Here is a 19,552-nt window from a genome sequence, read left to right as displayed (position 1 = left end):
CGCTTTAAGATTTAATCAGAGTGAATATATCTCAGAACACTGTTGACTGTTTATCTATTTAGTCCTTACCGATCAAACCCTAATAAGTTTCATCATTCAATCTAGAAAGAAAGACCATGCGACAAAATGGTTGTTACACGGTTGCCTAGGTCCCTCGCGTCCTTGTTAAGCCGTGTAACAACCTTTACATACTTTTTAAGAATTCAGTCAGTCATTAAAGCACTTGTTTACTGTTATTGTTCTGGGTTTTTCTTTTATCATAATTACTTTTACTGCTCGATTTCTTCGATTTTCTTAAATTAATCATTATTATATCACTTTACTATTGAACACTATATCAATACCGCTACAAAAATTGTGTGGAATTTTTCTGACATGTCTTCTCACTTTGTCCTTTTTTAACATGATATTAAGTTTTTTAGACAGTATTTCAACTGAAATTGATAATTCAATTGTTCGGTAAAATCTAGAAGTGCATTTACCTTTAATTTTCAATGGTATCCTCCGTTTAGAGGAACTTGCTTCATTGTCTTTATCAGCACTGCTTTGCAGTTTTTCATACAACTTTCTACAAACAGATTGATAATTATAAGGTACCCGATCCATATTAGGACCAAATTTTTCCAACCTTAAATATTCATCATGGATTTAATACTTTGATATTCATTTAAAGCATTTAAGAGTAGAAAAAAGATTTACCGAGAGAAATTTTCAAAAATATTATTAACTAAGCAGTAATTAATTAATAAAGATAGCATTAAGGTCTATGGAGACAAGCACATTTTTTAAGATAAAAAAGTAATTACTAGGAGTATTAAAAAATGCTTTGGTGGAAAGCTGTATTTTATCAATAGAAATACAAAAACTATTGAAAATAAATTTAATACCGTGTAGATTTTTTAGAATAAATTTTTATAGAATAAAAGCAAAGGGGGACAACTCTTCAAAAAAAGGAAAAGGACATTAATTAGGACACATTCCACACTTACATATTGATACTTAAATAGGAACATTATGTTCAAGTATACTGAGTGTTAAGCCCATACATATCTGTTATGCACCCAGATTCATTGAATCTGAGGCTATTATGGATCGGATACCTTATAACTTTGTGATGACTGAAATAGAGATGAAAAGATAGAGAATGATAGAAAAAGAGACAGTGATAGATAGATAGATAGATAGATAGATAGATAGATAGATAGATAGATACTCATCATATCCATTATTATCTGTAATGAAAATAATCATATCAATTGATAATATGCAAATACAAATCTTTATCAGAAGTTTAAATGAAATGATCATGGATTCTAATAAAGTTATTCTTGAAAATTTTCATTTAAAACAAGTAGAAATTGCTATCAACCGAAAGCTTTCACTTTAAAAAAATGATTTAGGTTCTTGAATTACATTGTATAATTACATTTTTTAGAAGAAAAAAAGCTTTCGTATAGACAATTGAACAGTTATATCATAAAATGAAAGAGAAATGAAAAATTTGATTTAATTCAAATTATCGAAATAAACTGTACATTAGTTCTTAGTCTGCCGTACCTTTCTTCAAAATATCTTCGTATTGGTTTGCATTTTCAGTTGATGTTAACGCGTCATACATGTTCCTACAATTTACATCCATAAAAAAAATTCATTGATCATTAAATTAATAAATATTGTAAAAAAAAAAATCCTGTATATGCTTTTGTGAAATTAATTTCACTTGCTGTTTATTCTCGGGAAAACACTTTTATGAACTTATTATATTGATTTGTACAAGAAAATCATATATTTAAATGCTAAATGCATATTAATATTTTTCTATGTTTTTATTAAATGTATACAATAAAATTCAAAAATTTTAAACGGTCAAATAAAGTTCTTTAAACAGCACAACTCTTTAAAATAATGTAAATTTGCACACCGTGTTGGAAATGAAATATGTTCGTTTTTCTTAAGTTTAGCCAATGTGTAAAAATAATATAAAACTTATTTTTTGATTAAGGGAAAATCACATAAATTAAATATATTTATTTGTTATAATAGGTAAGAGTGCTTGTGTTTGCATAATCAAAACATAACTATGTACATAAAGCTGACATAAACCCATAAAAGCATTTGGTCGCTATTCAATTTTTGATCGCTCCTCTACTGCTACAGGGGTATATATACTGGACAAAAAGTAACCGTCGGTTCCGTCCCGATCGAGGCATTCGGGTTGTAATTATTTCTAAATACATGCATTGTACTTTGCAATGCTATAGTTTGTTAAGGGGGAGAAAAACACAATAGAAACCAGGAGGCTCGTGGGCCACCTCACCTAAGCAACACTAGTGATAATAAAGACAGTTATGTGGAGTCATATACGAAATATCTCGACAAAGTAGTAGAGTAGATCCTCTATGAACAAATTTTTCAAATTTTCTTATGTATTGAGCCTCTTTTGCAGTAGGATTGTTCTTTTCATGAAGTCAAATCATGTATTGAACATTGCAGTTTTAAAGATTTATGTATTTATCAGCCGTGCCCATTATCGCCAATAAATAATTCACAAAAGCGTTCTTGTTTTTCTTGCAATCTCTGAGATAACGATTCATTATTTTTACAATTAAACCTACATCAAACTCTCACCTCTTGCGGGGCCAAAGAAATATCCAGGGGCCACATTCTAACTACTGTAAACCAACTTTTATTCGCAAGCAAAAAATTTTGCGCGTTTAGCGAATACCTCGTTTCCTTGAATATTTCTCGCCGTGAACTGGTCCTTGTCGTATATAATTTTATAACAACATTGATCTTAATAAGTTTGGTCGCAAACATGAGACGTAGTGATTCGGTTTTTCGGTGGTTAATCGCGGAGTAAATTCGTCGCAAATAAAAGTTCGTTTACAGTTATTGAGAATTAAACATATGTTAAGATGTTTGCATCTAAGTGATACATCTACCATGAATTATAAAAATTGAAATTTTGAGAATAATTTTTTAATCCTATGTAAGAACTTGACCCTTATCCCCGCGTTTGCCCCATACCCCCGAAGATAAATTTGACAACTGTGAATCTACATTACTTAAGGATGCTTTCACATAAGTTACAGCTTTTTTGGCAAATAATTTTTATAAACAAGTATTTAAAGATGTTTCTCTATATACAAGGATTTAAAAAATATGAAGACAATATGGCTATGTGTGCTTGGAACTAAGTCTTCCTTACCAGCGAAGTGGCTGTCATGTTTTTAAACGCATTTCTACTTATCTTTCTTTCCACAGTAGCGTGTGGAATGAAATAAGAATGAAGTAAAGCATGACTTGTATAGAGCGTAACAACAAAAATCAAAAACTAAAATGGCGGTTGTCGGAATACAGCACAGCAATAGGAAAATAAGCATATTTAAAATTTTTGTCAGTTTTAAAAGTAATCGTAACCAACATTAGTCAAAACAATGCATTGACAAATTAAGCATTTTAGTTTAAAACTTACAATATAGCTATTAGATATACAAATTAACACACCTTTCTGAATGTTCTTGTTGTTCTGAAATTAAACAAACGGACTTTCAAGAATCGTTTAAATAGAGCATTTTACATTGACAATATCTGCATTTATCTTGAGAAGTATTATAAAGTATTTATAGTTAATTTTGTGTTTGCGTTTTGGAAAAAGATATTAGTTCATGATCATGAATTTTAATATTGTATTTCCTTGTTTTTATAAGAAAATTATAGCTTACATGACATTTGAAGCATAAGTTTTATTGAAAAAAACCCCTGAAATTGTACATTCAGAGCTTGTCTTTACCTTGTATGGTTGAATAGTTAGATTTATCTTTGTTTGCTGCAACTGTTGTATTTCTGAATTAAATATTTAATAAACGATTCATTGTTGTTAAATACATATTGCGCGTTTATGAACGTATACTTATTACCCAGAGGATTTTTTAATATAATTTACTGTATATAACTTTATCGAGTTTTTTTTCTTAATCTTATAAGAAAAATAAGACATCAAACAAATGACCAACAAGCAGAAAGTTTATATGTCAATAGAAACACAAAAAATGTTCAGCTAGGTATTTAAGCTCAAGTATCATATTTTATTTCATAAAATTCAGATTATATTTATCAGCAATTTTTATTAATAATCAAGCAAAATTTAATATGCTTTTTTCCACAATAAAAAAATACTTTTATATCCCAATGTTTAAATACTGATTTTACACGATAAACCTTACCTATCTTTGTTCTCCAATGCTAAAAAAAAATCAATAGAAACATTTGTTTTGATTTCAGAAGCATTTCTACTAAAAATATCAATGAAAATTATTTTTATTTATACTTTTTTAAATGCTTGTACTTCAAGATGTTTATGAAAGAAAAAAATAATCATTTATGAAAGAAATCCAATCCAATTAGTGACACCGTTGAATTATTCATAAAAATATTGGACTAGCATGTATTGCACAAATCAAACTATTCTTTACAACAACAAAAGCATTTTAGAAAATTGTACGCCATTCTAAAACTTATTATCTGAACGTTTACTGAGTCAAAGACAATGTAAACGGTGTAAAATCTACCTTTTGGAAGATTTTGTAGAATTTCTTAATCGTATTCAAGTCTTTAAACTGTTGTTTGCGACATAAAATTGCTCATAAAAACCCTGAAGAGTTGTTGAATGATTACCTATTTTACAGATACATGTGAAGCGTCTGTGAACAATCCCAAGAATCAGTACAATTGTGATCAACACCAGAGCCCCTCCAACACTTCCGACAACCATTCCTGTTTTAGAGCTTGCTTTCTCTGTGATGAAAATCAAGATTCCATTAAATTTACTTGTGTAGTTATATGAAACGGTTTTACTGAAAAAAGTTTTGTCACATTAATTCAATATTAAGAGAAGGATTTTTTTACGGACAAGTTAACATATCTGAAGAGACAAAATAACGCTAAAAATACATTGTTCTTATAAAATGAGTCGTAAAATTTTAACTTTTGTGAATAGTTCAATGCAATCAGTTATGTCCAATGATAATTTTTAAAGAGGTTATTCATTTTTCTTTAACTCTTATTTATCATAATGTTTTTCGGTTTAAGATATATGTTTTTACACGTAATCTTCGTTCATGACATTTGAGGCGACAAAAAACTATCTTTTTTAAAAAGCCCGAATTCCTTGAAAAGCTTTTTAAAAAGGAGATGAACATCTACAAATATGAATACATATATATGCTTGATTTATAAATCCCAGCTCTCTGATTTAATGATATCGAATACTAGACAAAATAAAATGCTTTATTATTTGATTAATTCCTTGCTCTCTGATTGGCTGAAATCCAACATGCTCGAAAATGTTCACCTGCACGTTACCTATTTGTATGATGTGAATATATCATTTGATTTTCCCTACATTGCGACGATTAGTTTTTATCATTTCTGTCATCCGATGAATCTTCACGTTTTTTATTGTTTGGCAGTGACTTAAACCAGACGTTAACGAACTACAGGGTGATATAACACTGATTTTGATATGTCTCTTTCAATTTGTTTCTGAACCATTAAACTAAACAACTATTGCTGGGGGAGGGTGGATGAAAGATTTATCTACCCTCGAATTACAATAATGTTTTTTCTCGAGTACTAATCGTATTGATCTAAAAACATAAATAACTGTTTAAAATTCACTCAACACATTGCTTTTGAGGTGAGTAATACATCCCTATTATCTACATTGGACTAAAATGATGTCGGGGGATTTTCAATATGTTACGATTGGTTATTATCAATTCTGTCACCCAAAGAAAATGTACGTTTTGCATCGTGTTCCTACGAAAGCCGAGAAGGATCATTCGAGATTTGAGATTCGAAATACGAGATTCGAAATACGAGATTCGAGATTCGAAATTCGAGATTCAATATCTAAATTAACCAATCAAATCATGGATCTGAAACCTGTATCCTAGCAATATCAAACTGTTCTAAATAAAGATCATTCGTATATGCTCTTTCCTACAAATAAATGTCTTAATAGCTCTTATATAGTGGTTATAAAATGGTTAAATTAACATTGATGAATTAACCCCACACAGTATAAACAATTAAATTAGAAATAACACTGTTGGCTTTGCGAATCTAAGTGGTTTTGTTTGCCCTGTATGTATTCCCCCCCGAACAATTTTAACCCGAAGTGTATTCGCCCCAACTGTGTAAAAATCGGCTCGCGAAAAAAGATCTGTTTAATCTAAATGTTTTAGCTATGAAACAAAACTCAAAAAAAATAATCGACATGTCAAAATATAGGTTAAGATAAAGTTTTAAACCATAGAAGATATAATGATTTACAACCTCAAAGACTAAAATCCAGATAAGAATAGTGTATTGTAGGGTATGGCAATGCCATTGTCGATATGAGAGAGAGAGAGAGAGAGAGAGAGAGAGAGAGAGAGAGAGAGACAGACAGACAGACAGACAGACAGACAGACAGACAGACACAGAGAGAGTTTTGTAGTGTCAAATTCAGTTTGATTTAGAATTTGAAATTGATTTGATTTGTTACAAGCATATATAGACAATAATTAAGCCTCTAAAACGAGAAAAGAGAGGAGGTAGCTAGGGTAGGGCAGACCAACTAGCAAGCTTTAATTTTAACGGTGTTAGCGCACCTGTGATTTACATCGACTCTCTCTCTCTCTCTCTCTCTCTCTCTCTCTCTCTCTCTCTCTCTCTCTCTCTCTCTCTCTCTCTCTCTCTCTCATCACCTAGCATTTCCTTTTCCGTGAGGGGGCTTGGGGTATTTGTGATGTCTTACATTAACTAGCGAAAATGATAAAAAAAACATGAAATTTTCTTTAAATTGTGTGCGGATGTTATACGCCAATAATCTGTTTTCAGTATATACATTTCAAGAGGGGGGGGGGGCGGCTATATAGTCCTAATTAATTTGTCGGTTATTCTGTCCCCACTTTGTTTTCTCTTCGTTTTCCAGGGTTTTTTTATTTGGCTCGGCAAATTAATATAAAACTTTCTGTGTAGCTCCATAACGATGCACTGTAGATAAATTATGAGTAGTTTTACTTTTGATAAACAGGTACATATCCGTACTTGATTTTTAATTTGACTCTTATAATCGGATTTAATATTCCAATAATTATAGGGTAGGAAAGAGTAGACGGGACTTTTTTGCGCATATCCTACTGTACCATTCATTCAACAGAGGTATTAGCATTCATCGAGTTCGACTTGCTTTCCTTTTCTTTCATCCACTGGATTTAAAGCTATTAATTTTTGAAAATATTTTGAATTTATGGCCTGATTATATATAAATGAGAGCTGCGCTGGTGCATATATTTACCCAAATGGACCAAAATATAACCAAATGAATCTAAAAGTTTTGACAAAATTAGTTTTAAACGTACGACTCTTTTTTTCAATTCTAATCGGGTATGTCCTTTAGAAAAATCTTGAACCACACACATTTTAGCAAATAAAACGACAATTGTTTCATTTTTTATGGGGAGGGAGGTGGTGCCGGTAAAGGACATGTATTGCTTGTGGCAGTTGTGCTATACTCTCATTTGTTATAATAGGTAATACTACATATTGATATAAAATGAAAGTTTCCAATTACACTGTACATAGCTTCTATCACGCATTTTGACCCGTGCGATAGTTTAAAAAAAAATTCAAAGCATTTAATGTAATTCAACCGATCATTTTTGAAATTTAATTTTCTGGATCCCCGCCTGATACGTCCGCCTTCTTGTATATTAGAATTACATGTACGTTGACCATATGTACACATTAACTTAATCGGCTATGTTATGGGACGATAACATTTTTTATCAATGTTTTTGCAGGATATGTAACAAATAACAGCCTATTTGTGGGTTTTGGCACTGATTATTTGAGATAATTTGCCGCCATCTTTTATGCATTCCACACACCACTCAGTTTCTTTATTTGGTGTTCTGTGTGTATGGCGACAAATTGGTAAATTTGCACCACTCACCCCTTGTAGCTTCATCCTGATTACATTTTATCTGGCTAAGTGTAATGTAGTAGTATATTAAATACACACATCTTTGTTTGCAGTGCTTATTTACATCTTTAGAGATTTACTTACAAAAAAAGTAAAAATTTGTATGACTTATATGTAATTATTGTCAATTTTGGTGCGGTGGGGGTAGGGGGGTAGGAAACTACAGAGAAACTTAACTTGGCTGAGAAACATATGCTTTTATTCTTTCCTGTTGATATATCAATGAATGAATTATAACAAAATATATGTACAACAATTAATTTTGAAATATTCATGCACAATCAAATAAAGGGTTTTACTGTTCTCTGCACAAGAAATTCGGCAATGTGAACAAATTGGCACCCTATCATCCCTACCTTTAATTGTAGAGAGTAGGTATCCTTCTATATTGAAAACAATTCCAAAAGTAAGACTCATAATAAGTTGTTTACTGAGGAAAGGGAAATTTTTTTATTTATTAATAATTCCGTATGATGTGATAATATCTCAATGATTTGTTTATAATCATAGTACTAGTGTATCACTGTATGCATACATAAAAACGATAAGTAATGCTTATATTTATTAGTTAAACAGGACAGATTATTTATATTTAGATTATTACGATACATGTACTATTCTTCATGCGGGGATCTAGAAAGGAGGGGGTCGGGGATCTGGACCCCCTCCTTGGGAAAATTGGAGCTTATTAAATTTACATAGTAAAATTTTTAAAAATTGGCCTAGGACCCCCTACAGAAAAAATTAGCTACGCTTATGAAGTTCTCTACCATAACCGCATTTTTACACAAAAGGGGTGAATAAACCCGGGTTTTAAACTATTACTGGTGGTGAAATACCTTAGGGTTCAAACGCATCAGGTGGAAATGCACCAGGGCAAACAAAATCACTTAGATCCGCGAAGCACACTGCATTATTACTAGTCTACTTAGATATTCTGTGTAAAAGTAAATACAAATAATTATTTAGTTAGGTAGGGAGAAGTGAACATAGCATTTATTTGTATATAAGAGCATGTACGTATGATTTTTATTTAGAACAGTTTGATGTCGCTAGGATACATATTTTTAGATCCTTGATTTGATTGGTTAATTTAGATATTGAATCTCGAATTTCGAATCTCGAATCTCGTATTTCGAATCTCGTATTTCGAATCTCGAATCTCGAATGATCCTTCTCGGCTTTCGTATGTTCCGCTCAATATGTTCTGTCTGTATTAGTTTGTTACTGAATCATATAATAAAAAACAAAATTATTCCTCCGATCAAAACTATGATATACATGCGGCTACTATCGAAGTGCAAAACTCAATTCGCTTTTCGGGCTCGATGAATACCGTACTTCTTTGGTAGCTAAATCATTGTATTCACCTACGAAAAAGCAATAAGTGTTATATAAGATACTTTATGTAAGATAAAACAGATAGCTATAATTAATCTACACAACTACTTCAATATAACCTTGTACTGTCTTGCATCTGGTGATTTCTGACGGACTAGATCCATAACTGTTCTTTGCAGACACAACAAACCAGTAAGTCACCAATGGTTGAAGATTGCTTATGTGTGCAGCATGAAGTTCATTTTCACCTTTGTCGTGAAAACGATAAGAGATATTAGTTCCATCTTGAAAATTCAAAATAACAACTGTAAAGTACTGTTGATCGCCGCCATTGAAAGAAGATATCCATTGTATTCTGGCTTGTGTTATCTCACATACTACTGCAATGCTTCTGGGTGTTTCTGGTCTTCCTGTTCCTTAAATAAGAATTAATTGATTTTTATCATGCAAAAAGAGTTAACGAATTTTGTTTTAATTATTTTGCCTCCCATATGTCAAATACTGTGGTTTCATCAATATTCATTGAATACCAATTTTCGTGGATTTCGTTGTTTAATTGATCCACGAAATTAAATGTTCATCGAAGTGCAATTTCAATTAACATTTTGTATTGATATGGTCATTGGCCACGATTTTACCTATCCTTGAAACTGTGATTTTCACTTCATCCACGAAAATTGATACCCTTGAATATTAATGATACCACAGTACGACATTTAATTTGTTCCACATCAGTATACGTGTCGTTTTGTAATTCCAGAATATCTTACTTATAACAACTGACACTTTTTGTTAGGATAACTAGAATAATTTGAACTCGATATACATGCTTTTTGTTTAAGTTTTTCTTTTAGACTTGAAATATCTAGTCACTTACTTTGTTCGATCACATTCACGGTAACTGTTGATTCTCCAAAAAGATTGCGCATTGTTAGATAATAAAGACCAAAACTACTTTGATCAACAACTACTTGTCTGTAATAAACAGTGAAATTATTCACTGCATTTCGTGTGATATTATTCAGCATCTGATTGTTCCTTGTTCCGTTTTCATACACTAATTCATATTGAGGCACCGGATATGCAATTATCTTAATTGAAAATTCAATTCCCGTTGTAAAAGTAACTCCTAGTGTAATATTTGTCTTATCTGGTATAGGTTTGCCTATGAAAGAAACATTAAATAAAACTTCAAAACAAAGTCGTTTTAATATTTTACGAAGGTACATAAACAATATTAATACTAACGTTCTATGGGACAATATTAAGATATGAAGTATATGATAACGACGTATTTGAGATACCATCAGTACAAAGTAATATACAATATGCATGTACAACTAATAATTGGGAATGAAAATGGTAAAATCAATGACAACTTTCAAATTCAATCAATATTTAAAAAAATTATTGAATAGAATATAAACAATGTGCTTTGATTCCAAGCTATTAACAGTAAATTAGGATTTCACCTCTTCACTTAAAAATGATTTATTGTGATCACTTTTATAATTTGCTTGTGTTTAAATTATTGTTATATGTAAGAATGCTGTCTAGCTTATTTTACACATTTGATATTTACTTAACAACAAAGAAAATGACGAAGTAGAAGCCAGGCGACACGAAATCGAATGTTTGTTTATATAAAAAAAAGTCTTATATTTAGAACTAAATTACGTCGTTATCGTAAGAAAATAAATAATGATTATTTACTATGACGGGCAATTTTCAAGATCTGTACATTATATAAATAGTGCCTGTTTGGGAGGGTAACTGTTGAAATTGACACCCCGAGAGAACCATTGTCAACCGACGCAAAGCGGAGGTTGGCAATGGTTTTCGAGGGGTGTCAATTTCAACAGTTTCCCTCCCTAACAGGCTCTATTTATTTTATCATACTGAATGTTTTATTTTTAAAGAAAATTTTACTGCTTTTATGAAGAAATGAACTGAATTCTACGGCGAATTGTACGCGCATAATTTACGCGCATGTAACAATTCGTTGTGTTACCGTTGCCAAGTGTGTTGCTTACGCTGAGGGTAATAGAACGGATTACCAACTGCGTCTAAACCAATCAGATTTCAGTGTTTAACATGAAAGTATAATAACAACAAATAGTATATTGAAACTAAACGACAATGCGGTCTAGACCTGGTTTTGATTTATGTAAAAATTTGACAAAGTTTGAAATATTTAGCTGAAAAAATAACTAGTGCTGAAACTAGTTGATGATAACTTACAGTTAACGATTAACTCCACCACTGCTGTCGCATTGCTTCCTACTCCATTACTGGCCACAAGAGTAAAGTTTTGTGTATCACTACACGTGGCTCTTTCTATGAAGAAAGAAGTGGTTGTCACTGAGGTCTCGGTTTTCAACAGCTCCGTCTTATTAAACCAGGATACATTTGACACCGGGTTGCCGGAAATATTTCGAGTTAATATGACTGTTTCACTCTCATTTACTATTTGTAATTGTCTGTTCTCTATGGCAGGTTGATCTAAAATAACAAATGATTAATTCAAATCGATTCTAAAATCATTTCAAAGAAGTATCACCCCTCCATACAAAAGTCTACCTGAGCGGATCAAATGGCCGTGTTTAGTTAAACAGACCATTTGTTACTTTCTTATTCTTAGAAAACTCTTAGAAAACGGAATATCAAACTATACAACATACTATAAAATATAACTTTTACCCGTTTGATTTTTCAGAAAATAAAATTCTGCCGGTGCGTCTTTTTACCCCAATGAACCCCAATGAACCCCAATGATACCCCAATGAACCCCAATGATACCCCAATGAACCCCAATGATACCCCAATGAACCCCAATGATACCCCAATGAACCCCAATGTTACCCCAATGTTACCCCAATGATACCCAAATACACCTAATGATACCCCTATGATACCAAATGATATCCCAATGATACCCTAATCAACTTTGAAATATTGATACCCCAATGAAACTAAATGTGTGCATAGTTAAAAGATCTTCCGCGCAAGCATGTGAATAAACACCGGACATGTACATAATTAATATCAAGGGTTTTTTTTTTTCCTTTTTGTTTTTGTTCATTTTTGACCGAAAGTTTTTTTAATTCTTTTTTTAAAAACTATTCTTTAAAATTAAAATAAAAAATCCAAACCATGGTTGAATATTTAGAGGAGCTGGCAGGGTTTTAAACACTGAAATGGATGATATATACAATTTGTTCCAATGTCAAATTTCTCTATAATTATTTATTACTGTCCCAAATAAGAATTTAAAGCAATTGGGGAGCAAAATTAAAAAGCAATTGGGGAGAGAGGGGGTTATCTCATTCAACTTTCCTTTTTCTGCATTCATCATTTATTCGTGAAGACGTAGAACACAATCCGTTCATTGTTTACAACTAAAGTATAAGTATTAACTACCAATCTGACGTGCATCTTCCCAATTCAAGGGTTTCTGATCCGCAAAGCTTCTCAAAAATCGGTTTATATATAGCGGAGCGGATCAGAAACTCTTGAATTGGGAAGATGTCTGTCATGGTATAAAAATGAAATTATTAAACGCTAGCGTATGCGTGTTTACTTGCATCAGATTTGCTTGATCCAAAGTATCAGTCCAATTGTTAACTCGCCTTAAACATCCGCGTTCATGAAAATTTATACACACCCCACCGACAATCTTCAATTGTTATTACGCACCCCTTTCCACAAAGCATTGGCTATTATGACGTACAGTTCGGTATGCGACGTTCAACTCCGATCTCCGACTGTATGTCGTCAAATTTTTTTAAGGTCAAGATCTAGTAAATGAAAGGTGCCTACAGGTTTATGAAATTCAAGATATAAATTCTTTTAATGATGCTTCATAACAATATCTTTGTTTCATAGGGTGTACCGGGGCTTAGATTTTTGGTAAGCGCAATAAACATCTTGTTTTAAACAACCATTTTCTATGAAGTATGAAGGATAAAAGCAACATATCTAGGAGTTTTGTCCATTTATATATAGAATGCCTACAGTCTCTCCAAAAACGGCATTGAACAAGCTCTTGACCTCCTCTTTTAAATGATGTCAAATTGAATATAGGTACCGGGATTACTTCCATGGCCGGGCGGATCCAGGATTTGAAGATTAAAAACTTGAACATCCCCTTTCTAAGTGCCCGTACACTTACAGTTAATGTTATAAGAAATCAAATAATATATGTTATTTTACAATTTTTGCGACTACCTTTTGACCAAGTTTCACTGATGTTTGAGTTGAAATAGGAATATGGTACAAATACAGGGCTCACACTGGACCAAAATAATGTGTCGCAACCTTGCGCGGCGTATCGGACTATCCGCATATCTTATTACATGTATTCTTTTTACTGATAACCAACTAAACAACTTAACCTTTATTTTTGCAGCTGTTTTTTTTTACCATAATTTAACTCACACTGCAACAGCATGCATATGTTCACAGTTGCTATCAGAAATTATTCTTAAATAAAATTAATATTTCTCCAATTGAATAATAGAATATACTGATCTTTGATCATTCTAAACAAAACCTTAAAACAAAAAAAGAAGACCAAATAAAGATAAATAATTTTATTTATTAATCTCATTCATAAACTCATAGCACAACAAAAGGAAATAGTCAATAAATAACACACCAAAGTCACACATTTCACAGTTAAGATCAAGAAAGTCTATGAAAAGTCCAATAGATAATCACATCAGTCACATTTCACTGTTCACAATATTCTTCTTGTCTTCACACTGGCCCACTTGCTGAAGGCATCCTCAAATGGGAAAGATTCTGATGTGGGTCCCTCTAGGGCTATCATCATAATGTTGGATAGGGACTCTATCTTCAATGAGTTGCGCAGGTCTGTTTTGATGAGATTCTGTCTGGAGAAGCCCCTCTCACAGTCAACAGTCGATACAGGAAGAACCAACAGTCTCCTACCTAAATATCCTACCACTGGGTAAACTGAACTATGCCTAAAACTAAACTGAGCTATATCCTTAACTGAGGCCAATCCTGCACTACTACCTACATGCCTAACAAATTCATGAAACCCAACTACTTCAGAACATAAATCCTCTGAATTTGAAAAAGAACACTTCTGTAGGAAATCAGACAGAGTAGTCAAAGTCTCCTGAGAAGGAGGGATTGTGGAAGAAATGAAAGAAGGATCAAAGATAGAACACAAAGCTGACATGACCTTACCATCCCCTTCACTAACAAACCTATCCCTTAAGTTAGCAATGACACCTGAAACAAACTTCTCACATGCTGAAACAGCCTCAGCCCTCTGTTTTGAACTATCTCTAATACAGTGACCTTTGAAATCAAAAGTGCAGAGTCCAGAGGAGTCAACAGATGGAGAAGAAGGAGCTTGCTGTAGGAAAGAAGACAGGACAGTTCCATCTTTAGAATCCCTTAACCTCTCTAGAACAGAAACTGTGGAATGCAGAAGAGGATTGACAGAGGAGAAGTCAATGTCAGATCTCTGAAACTGTTTACAAAGGAAACATAGCTGTTTAAGAACATCAGACAAGAAATGGGCACAGTAGAGAAACTTGTAGCAAGAGAGAGGCTTGTGGAGGCTAAGAGCTTTAGCAGACTTCTCCTCAAGGAAAACAGATAGCAGTGAGGGATAGGTCTTGACAACAGCATCAACAGCACCTTCAAAACTCAACCACCTAGTGTGAAAAACCTCCTTCATCTTGAGAGAACTAGAGTTTAGAATGGATTGAATAGACTCAAGTTTGGCAGTGTTCTTAGGAGAGTTGTGAAAGTACTTGTAAAGAGAGTTGAGAATTTCCTGAAACTTCACAAGATAGGGAATCTGATCAGCAGCACCACCACAACTAAGGGCTAACCTATGGGCAATACAGTGAGTAGAGAGAAGAGAGGGGGAGAGATCCTTCAACTGCTTAACTACACCAGCCTTACAACCTGTCATTACACTTGCCCCATCAGTAGCTATGCCTACAAGGTTTGAAATTTCTAAGCCCTTATCTGACAAAATCTTGACAACCTCTTCCCTAATGCTATTTGAATTTGCTGAGGCTAGCTGCCTAATACCCATGAAGGAAGTTTTTGCATCTAACCTACCCAAAGACTCCGATAAGTACCTAATGTACAACACTAAGTTTTGATGAACTGAAACATCAGAGGACTCATCTATCATGACACTGAAGAAGCCTGATTCCCTAACCCTGTCTAACAACCTATCCTCAATAACCCCTGCAATAGACTGCTGAAACTCCTGTATCGACTGATTGTGAGTGTAAGTTGTGCGACTATCAACTGCAAGGTCTCTCAGCTGAGAAGCACCCTGAAAAAAAAAAGAAAAAAAATAACTAAAAGTTTTCCAGTGTTTAAACTAAAGTCTTTACCTATTATCATTATAAACTTAGCATTGATCGGAAGTATAATTTATGAATAATTTGCCAAAAATTAACTATGATTATCACCTGGTCTATGCATAACTCATGGAGTTTAGGAATCAAGCAATTGGGCATGTTGTTTCTAGCTGCAAAGTACACATTTTTCATGGCGGAGATGATGGCAATTTTGTTTTTGGATAAAGCAGTTTCTCTTGCCCTAACCATGGCCGTTGAAATTGTAGTTGCCTGGGTGGCTTTAGCATGACTGTTGTCACCTTAAAATAAACAAAAAAATACCTAAATTAGTCAAATGCAAAAAAAAAATGCTGAACTTTGCAAAATTTCAAAAAATGTGCGATAATGTTACTGGTGTATAATGCAAGTTGTAATTTTTATTGACCCTAAAATAGTACCTGTTCTTTTTTCGTGTTTGGTTACAGCTTCTTTTTTGAACATGTCACAACCAGTTGTGAACACATTAGTGACTTGAGCCCTAATACAAATGTCACAAAACATGAGGTTTTGTGTGGAGTCATATCTTAACCAAGGCCTATTAATTTTCCATGACTCCAAAAATTTGCCACGTTTTATAGGAGGACTACAAGGTGTTTCAGACATAGAGTGAGCATGATCTGAATTTAATAAGCTGGCAGCTTTGGATGATGTGAAGCCAAATGATGATAGCCTAGATATTTTGTTAGGTTCAGTTGAACCCTCAATTTTGCGTTTCCCCATGCCGAAAATGCAATAATAACCTATGCAAAAGTTATTGGGGATTATGTGGTGATCATATTCCATTTGCTTTTTATACCATTTTACCGACAAAATTAAAGCATAATTTGGAGAACGTTGATCTTCGTGCATTCCGACGATTTAAATGATGCAAAATATTTTAACCCAAGCTGAAATCCTTTATCTCGCTATGTTTCCGACAAATTAATAGTAAATTGTTTTTACAAAAACAACACTTAAACGGAGGGTTGCGATCTACGCGATGTGGATAATAATGGTTAATTCACACCTACCTGTAATTGACTCGATGATCATAGACCAGTATCTCCCCCATCGACATGAAAGACAGCTAAATAAACACGCCAGCACGTGTCTATTATTTTCCGTGCGACACAATATCCCATCACTGCACAGGTAATTAGCCTAAAGGCTGTAATCGGTCAGTTGTACTGATAAAGACGCGATGGTCAAAATTCAAAATGGCGGCCGGTATTAAAATATACGAAATCTCCGTGTCGCATTTTCCGATTTGTTGTCGCATTTTTTTTTCAAAAAATCGCAAAAAGCGACAAATGCGATGGGCAGCGCGAGCCCTGAAATATATTTACCAAGCAATAGAAATCTGACAACGACTTTACATTGAATTTGACGTCAAGGCGGCGCAGCGAATATACTTCAAACTGGTTGAAATATCAGAAGAAGACCTTTTAAGGCCAAGCAATTGCTTAAACAAAAACTATACGATGACAAGGGATAGAGAGCTTCAGTTCGTCATATTTTTTTTTCCTGATGGTTTTAATAGAATTAAAACAAAGTGACTAAATATCAAGCATTTTTACACGATAACTTTTGTCAACAGTTTTAAAATAATTGCATGTATGTACAAAATGACTGAAGGAGACATTTACTAACAGTAATTTGACTTTTGTTTAAAATAACCCGAAATTTTTTCCACAAAAATTCAAGAATGAGAGAAAATGTAAATGATGACATTTTCTTGAAATGAAAACAAAAGATGAGAAATAAAGAACAAGTCTTCTTTCTGTTCGTTTGTAAGGTGTTTAAAACACAGGAGCAATGAGAAGCGTTAAAATGACGTTGCGAAAAATTTGCAGAACTTGCGCCGGGTCACTGGTCCAAGGCACGTTGAACAGCTAACTAGGGATGATCTTATCATGCCGTAGACAGAAAACTTTTCACATCAATAAACTTTATCCTTATTTCGATTTTTGTGAAATTTCAAGGGTTAATCTTTGTTCCTAAACGAATAAGAGAACATGTCTCAATAATTACTGAAAAACCCTCGTATATGGGTCCGCTCGTATATAAAGCACTAAAAATGGCTAGCGACACGAAAAATTGAAATTGTGAAAATCCGCGTTGTTAGCCATTTTCAGTGCTCTATTTATTCAATTTACTGGCTTAGTATCTATACATCAGACCCGACACGTTAAAGGTGCCTTGTGTTAATAATATTGGGGATATGTTTTGTATAATTTAATACATCTATACAATGTACTTTGATCATGTTTGATTTTTTTTACGAAACTTGAGGTACTGCGAGCAAGCTCACAAATGAAAATATCAAAACTGAAGTCTTTCTCTAATGGAAAAGAATCGATACGTCTTTTTTTCTTAAAGTTATGTTGAACTAGCACAAATGACCAAAGCTCACATCAGGACATAATTACAGGTCACAATCTCTGAGTCAAATTTTAGCTTAAAATATTCTAATCATTTCCCATTACAAGATATGGCCCTATCGGTGAAAAAACGGCACGTAGTTGAAATTTCATTTGTGTAACATGTTGTTACATAAAATTCATTAAGTGTATCAATTATGAACATACTTAGTATCATTTGGGTATTTCAAAGTTCATTGGGGTATCATTGAGGTTCATTGGGGTATCATTGGGGTATCATTGGGGTTCATTGGGGTATCATTGGGGTTCATTGGGGTATCATTGGGGTTCATTGGGGTAAAAAGACGCACCCAATTCTGCCATGTCTATTTCCTTTTTCGAAAAATCATTTTTTTTTTCATATTGTAGTGTACTAAATTCGTCTCTTTATTACCAAATGAAATATATTTTTCATTCATGTACGTGTTAAACGGCAATATTTCTTTAAAATGATTAAATATGAAAAAAAGACTTACAAATTACATTAACGACCATTGACTGATTGTCTGTTCCCTTATTTCCATTACTGTACATGTTCTCTGCTATACATATATAGGTCCTAGAACTGTTCCTCTGTATGTTGAGTAACTGTAGAGTAGGTCCATTCTGTCTGAATCCTGAGTTGTCTACCTTGGTCCAGTAGAATGCGGTAGAGCTAGGATTCCCAGGGGTGGCTGTACAGTTGACTGATAAGTCTCTTCCTTCTATGATGTCTTGTTGAAATAACGTGTTTACGACAGGAGGATCTGTTATTATGTATTATATTATGATATTAATATCTTGAAACTACATGTTAGAGTTCACAGTTAAAAGGCATTTATTCATTCAAATATGTTTATATTATATTTATTGTAATGTACATAATGTATAATAAATATGTTAAAATGTTAGTACCTTCACTCATTATTTATGTTAGCCGTTTAATGGGGTTATTTTTTGTTTGGTTTTGTTTTGTTTTTTGGTTTACATTACTTTGTTTTGTGGGTTTTTGACTTGGGGGAGGGGGGTAAGCTAAATAGCAAAACATGCTAAGAAGTATATGTGGCTGTGGTACACTAATGTCATATCTGTAACTTATGAGAGCTGGTCTCTGTAAAACGAATACAATCCTTATAGCACATCTGCATCAATGTTAAATTTATGAGAAAAAAAACTACTATTTAAAATGATTTGCATGTATATGTATAGTAAAGACAATCAATTGCAGATATTTACATCATTCTTACCGTTTCACCGATTATTTCTATGGAAAATACATTTATTTTTGGCATGTTGTTATCAATTTTTTTAAAGTACTTATAAAGGATCAGAAATAGAGAGAGTATTCTCTGTTGACTGTGTAAATGACGAAATGTTAATCAAGAAAAATTAAAGTAACAAGA

At 33.0% G+C, this 19,552-nt stretch overlaps 2 protein-coding genes across 6 annotated transcripts in view; both read right to left on the bottom strand.

Annotated features, from left to right (window-relative positions):
- LOC105325654 (neural cell adhesion molecule 1) overlaps window positions 1-19,552 on the bottom strand; it is a 262,905-nt gene that overhangs the window by 14,414 nt on the left and 228,939 nt on the right. For 2 of the 4 annotated variants that reach the window (XM_066076975.1, XM_066076976.1), the window contains exons 4-14: window positions 18,647-18,916; window positions 11,615-11,875; window positions 10,251-10,538; window positions 9,493-9,789; window positions 4,678-4,797; window positions 4,227-4,245; window positions 3,794-3,846; window positions 3,508-3,529; window positions 1,558-1,622; window positions 1,214-1,232; window positions 483-568 (exon numbers count right to left, since the gene is read on the bottom strand). In XM_066076975.1, coding sequence (XP_065933047.1) covers window positions 483-568; window positions 1,214-1,232; window positions 1,558-1,622; window positions 3,508-3,529; window positions 3,794-3,846; window positions 4,227-4,245; window positions 4,678-4,797; window positions 9,493-9,789; window positions 10,251-10,538; window positions 11,615-11,875; window positions 18,647-18,916 — 1,500 coding nt within the window. The remainder of the gene's footprint in view (window positions 1-482; window positions 569-1,213; window positions 1,233-1,557; window positions 1,623-3,507; window positions 3,530-3,793; window positions 3,847-4,226; window positions 4,246-4,677; window positions 4,798-9,492; window positions 9,790-10,250; window positions 10,539-11,614; window positions 11,876-18,646; window positions 18,917-19,552) is intronic. The other 2 variants (XM_066076977.1, XM_066076978.1) reach the window with 2 other exon arrangements.
- On the bottom strand, window positions 13,953-17,067 carry LOC117690403 (zinc finger protein 862). Of its 2 annotated transcripts, none has more exons than XM_066076961.1 (3): window positions 16,782-17,067; window positions 15,844-16,031; window positions 13,953-15,704 (listed from the first exon to the last, which is right to left on the bottom strand). In XM_066076961.1, exons 1-3 carry the CDS (start codon window positions 16,801-16,803, stop codon window positions 14,112-14,114), a joined length of 1,803 nt encoding a protein of 600 aa, XP_065933033.1. In that variant the 5' UTR covers window positions 16,804-17,067; the 3' UTR covers window positions 13,953-14,111. The 2 variants fall into 2 exon arrangements, with proteins under 2 accessions (XP_065933033.1, XP_065933032.1); XM_066076960.1 differs by lacking the exon at window positions 16,782-17,067 and adding an exon at window positions 16,170-16,377.

Source organism: Magallana gigas, chromosome 2 (genome assembly GCF_963853765.1).
Source record: "Magallana gigas chromosome 2, xbMagGiga1.1, whole genome shotgun sequence".
In the NCBI taxonomy this organism is placed as follows: domain Eukaryota; kingdom Metazoa; phylum Mollusca; class Bivalvia; order Ostreida; family Ostreidae; genus Magallana; species Magallana gigas.
The sequence above is the reverse complement of the archived record's forward strand: the minus strand, read 5'-3'. Positions and strand labels throughout refer to the sequence as shown.

What these genes read in the sequence shown, in the direction of transcription:
- LOC117690403 (XM_066076960.1), bottom strand. Translation starts at nt 16,374, where the DNA reads ATGTCTGAAACACCTTGTAGTCCTCCTATAAAACGTGGCAAATTTTTG. An exon ending in CAAACACGAAAAAAGAACAG is followed by an intron (nt 16,032 to 16,169) that starts GTACTATTTTAG and finishes GTTTATTTTAAG; the next exon opens with GTGACAACAGTCATGCTAAA. An exon ending in ATGAGTTATGCATAGACCAG is followed by an intron (nt 15,705 to 15,843) that starts GTGATAATCATA and finishes TTTTTTTTTCAG; the next exon opens with GGTGCTTCTCAGCTGAGAGA.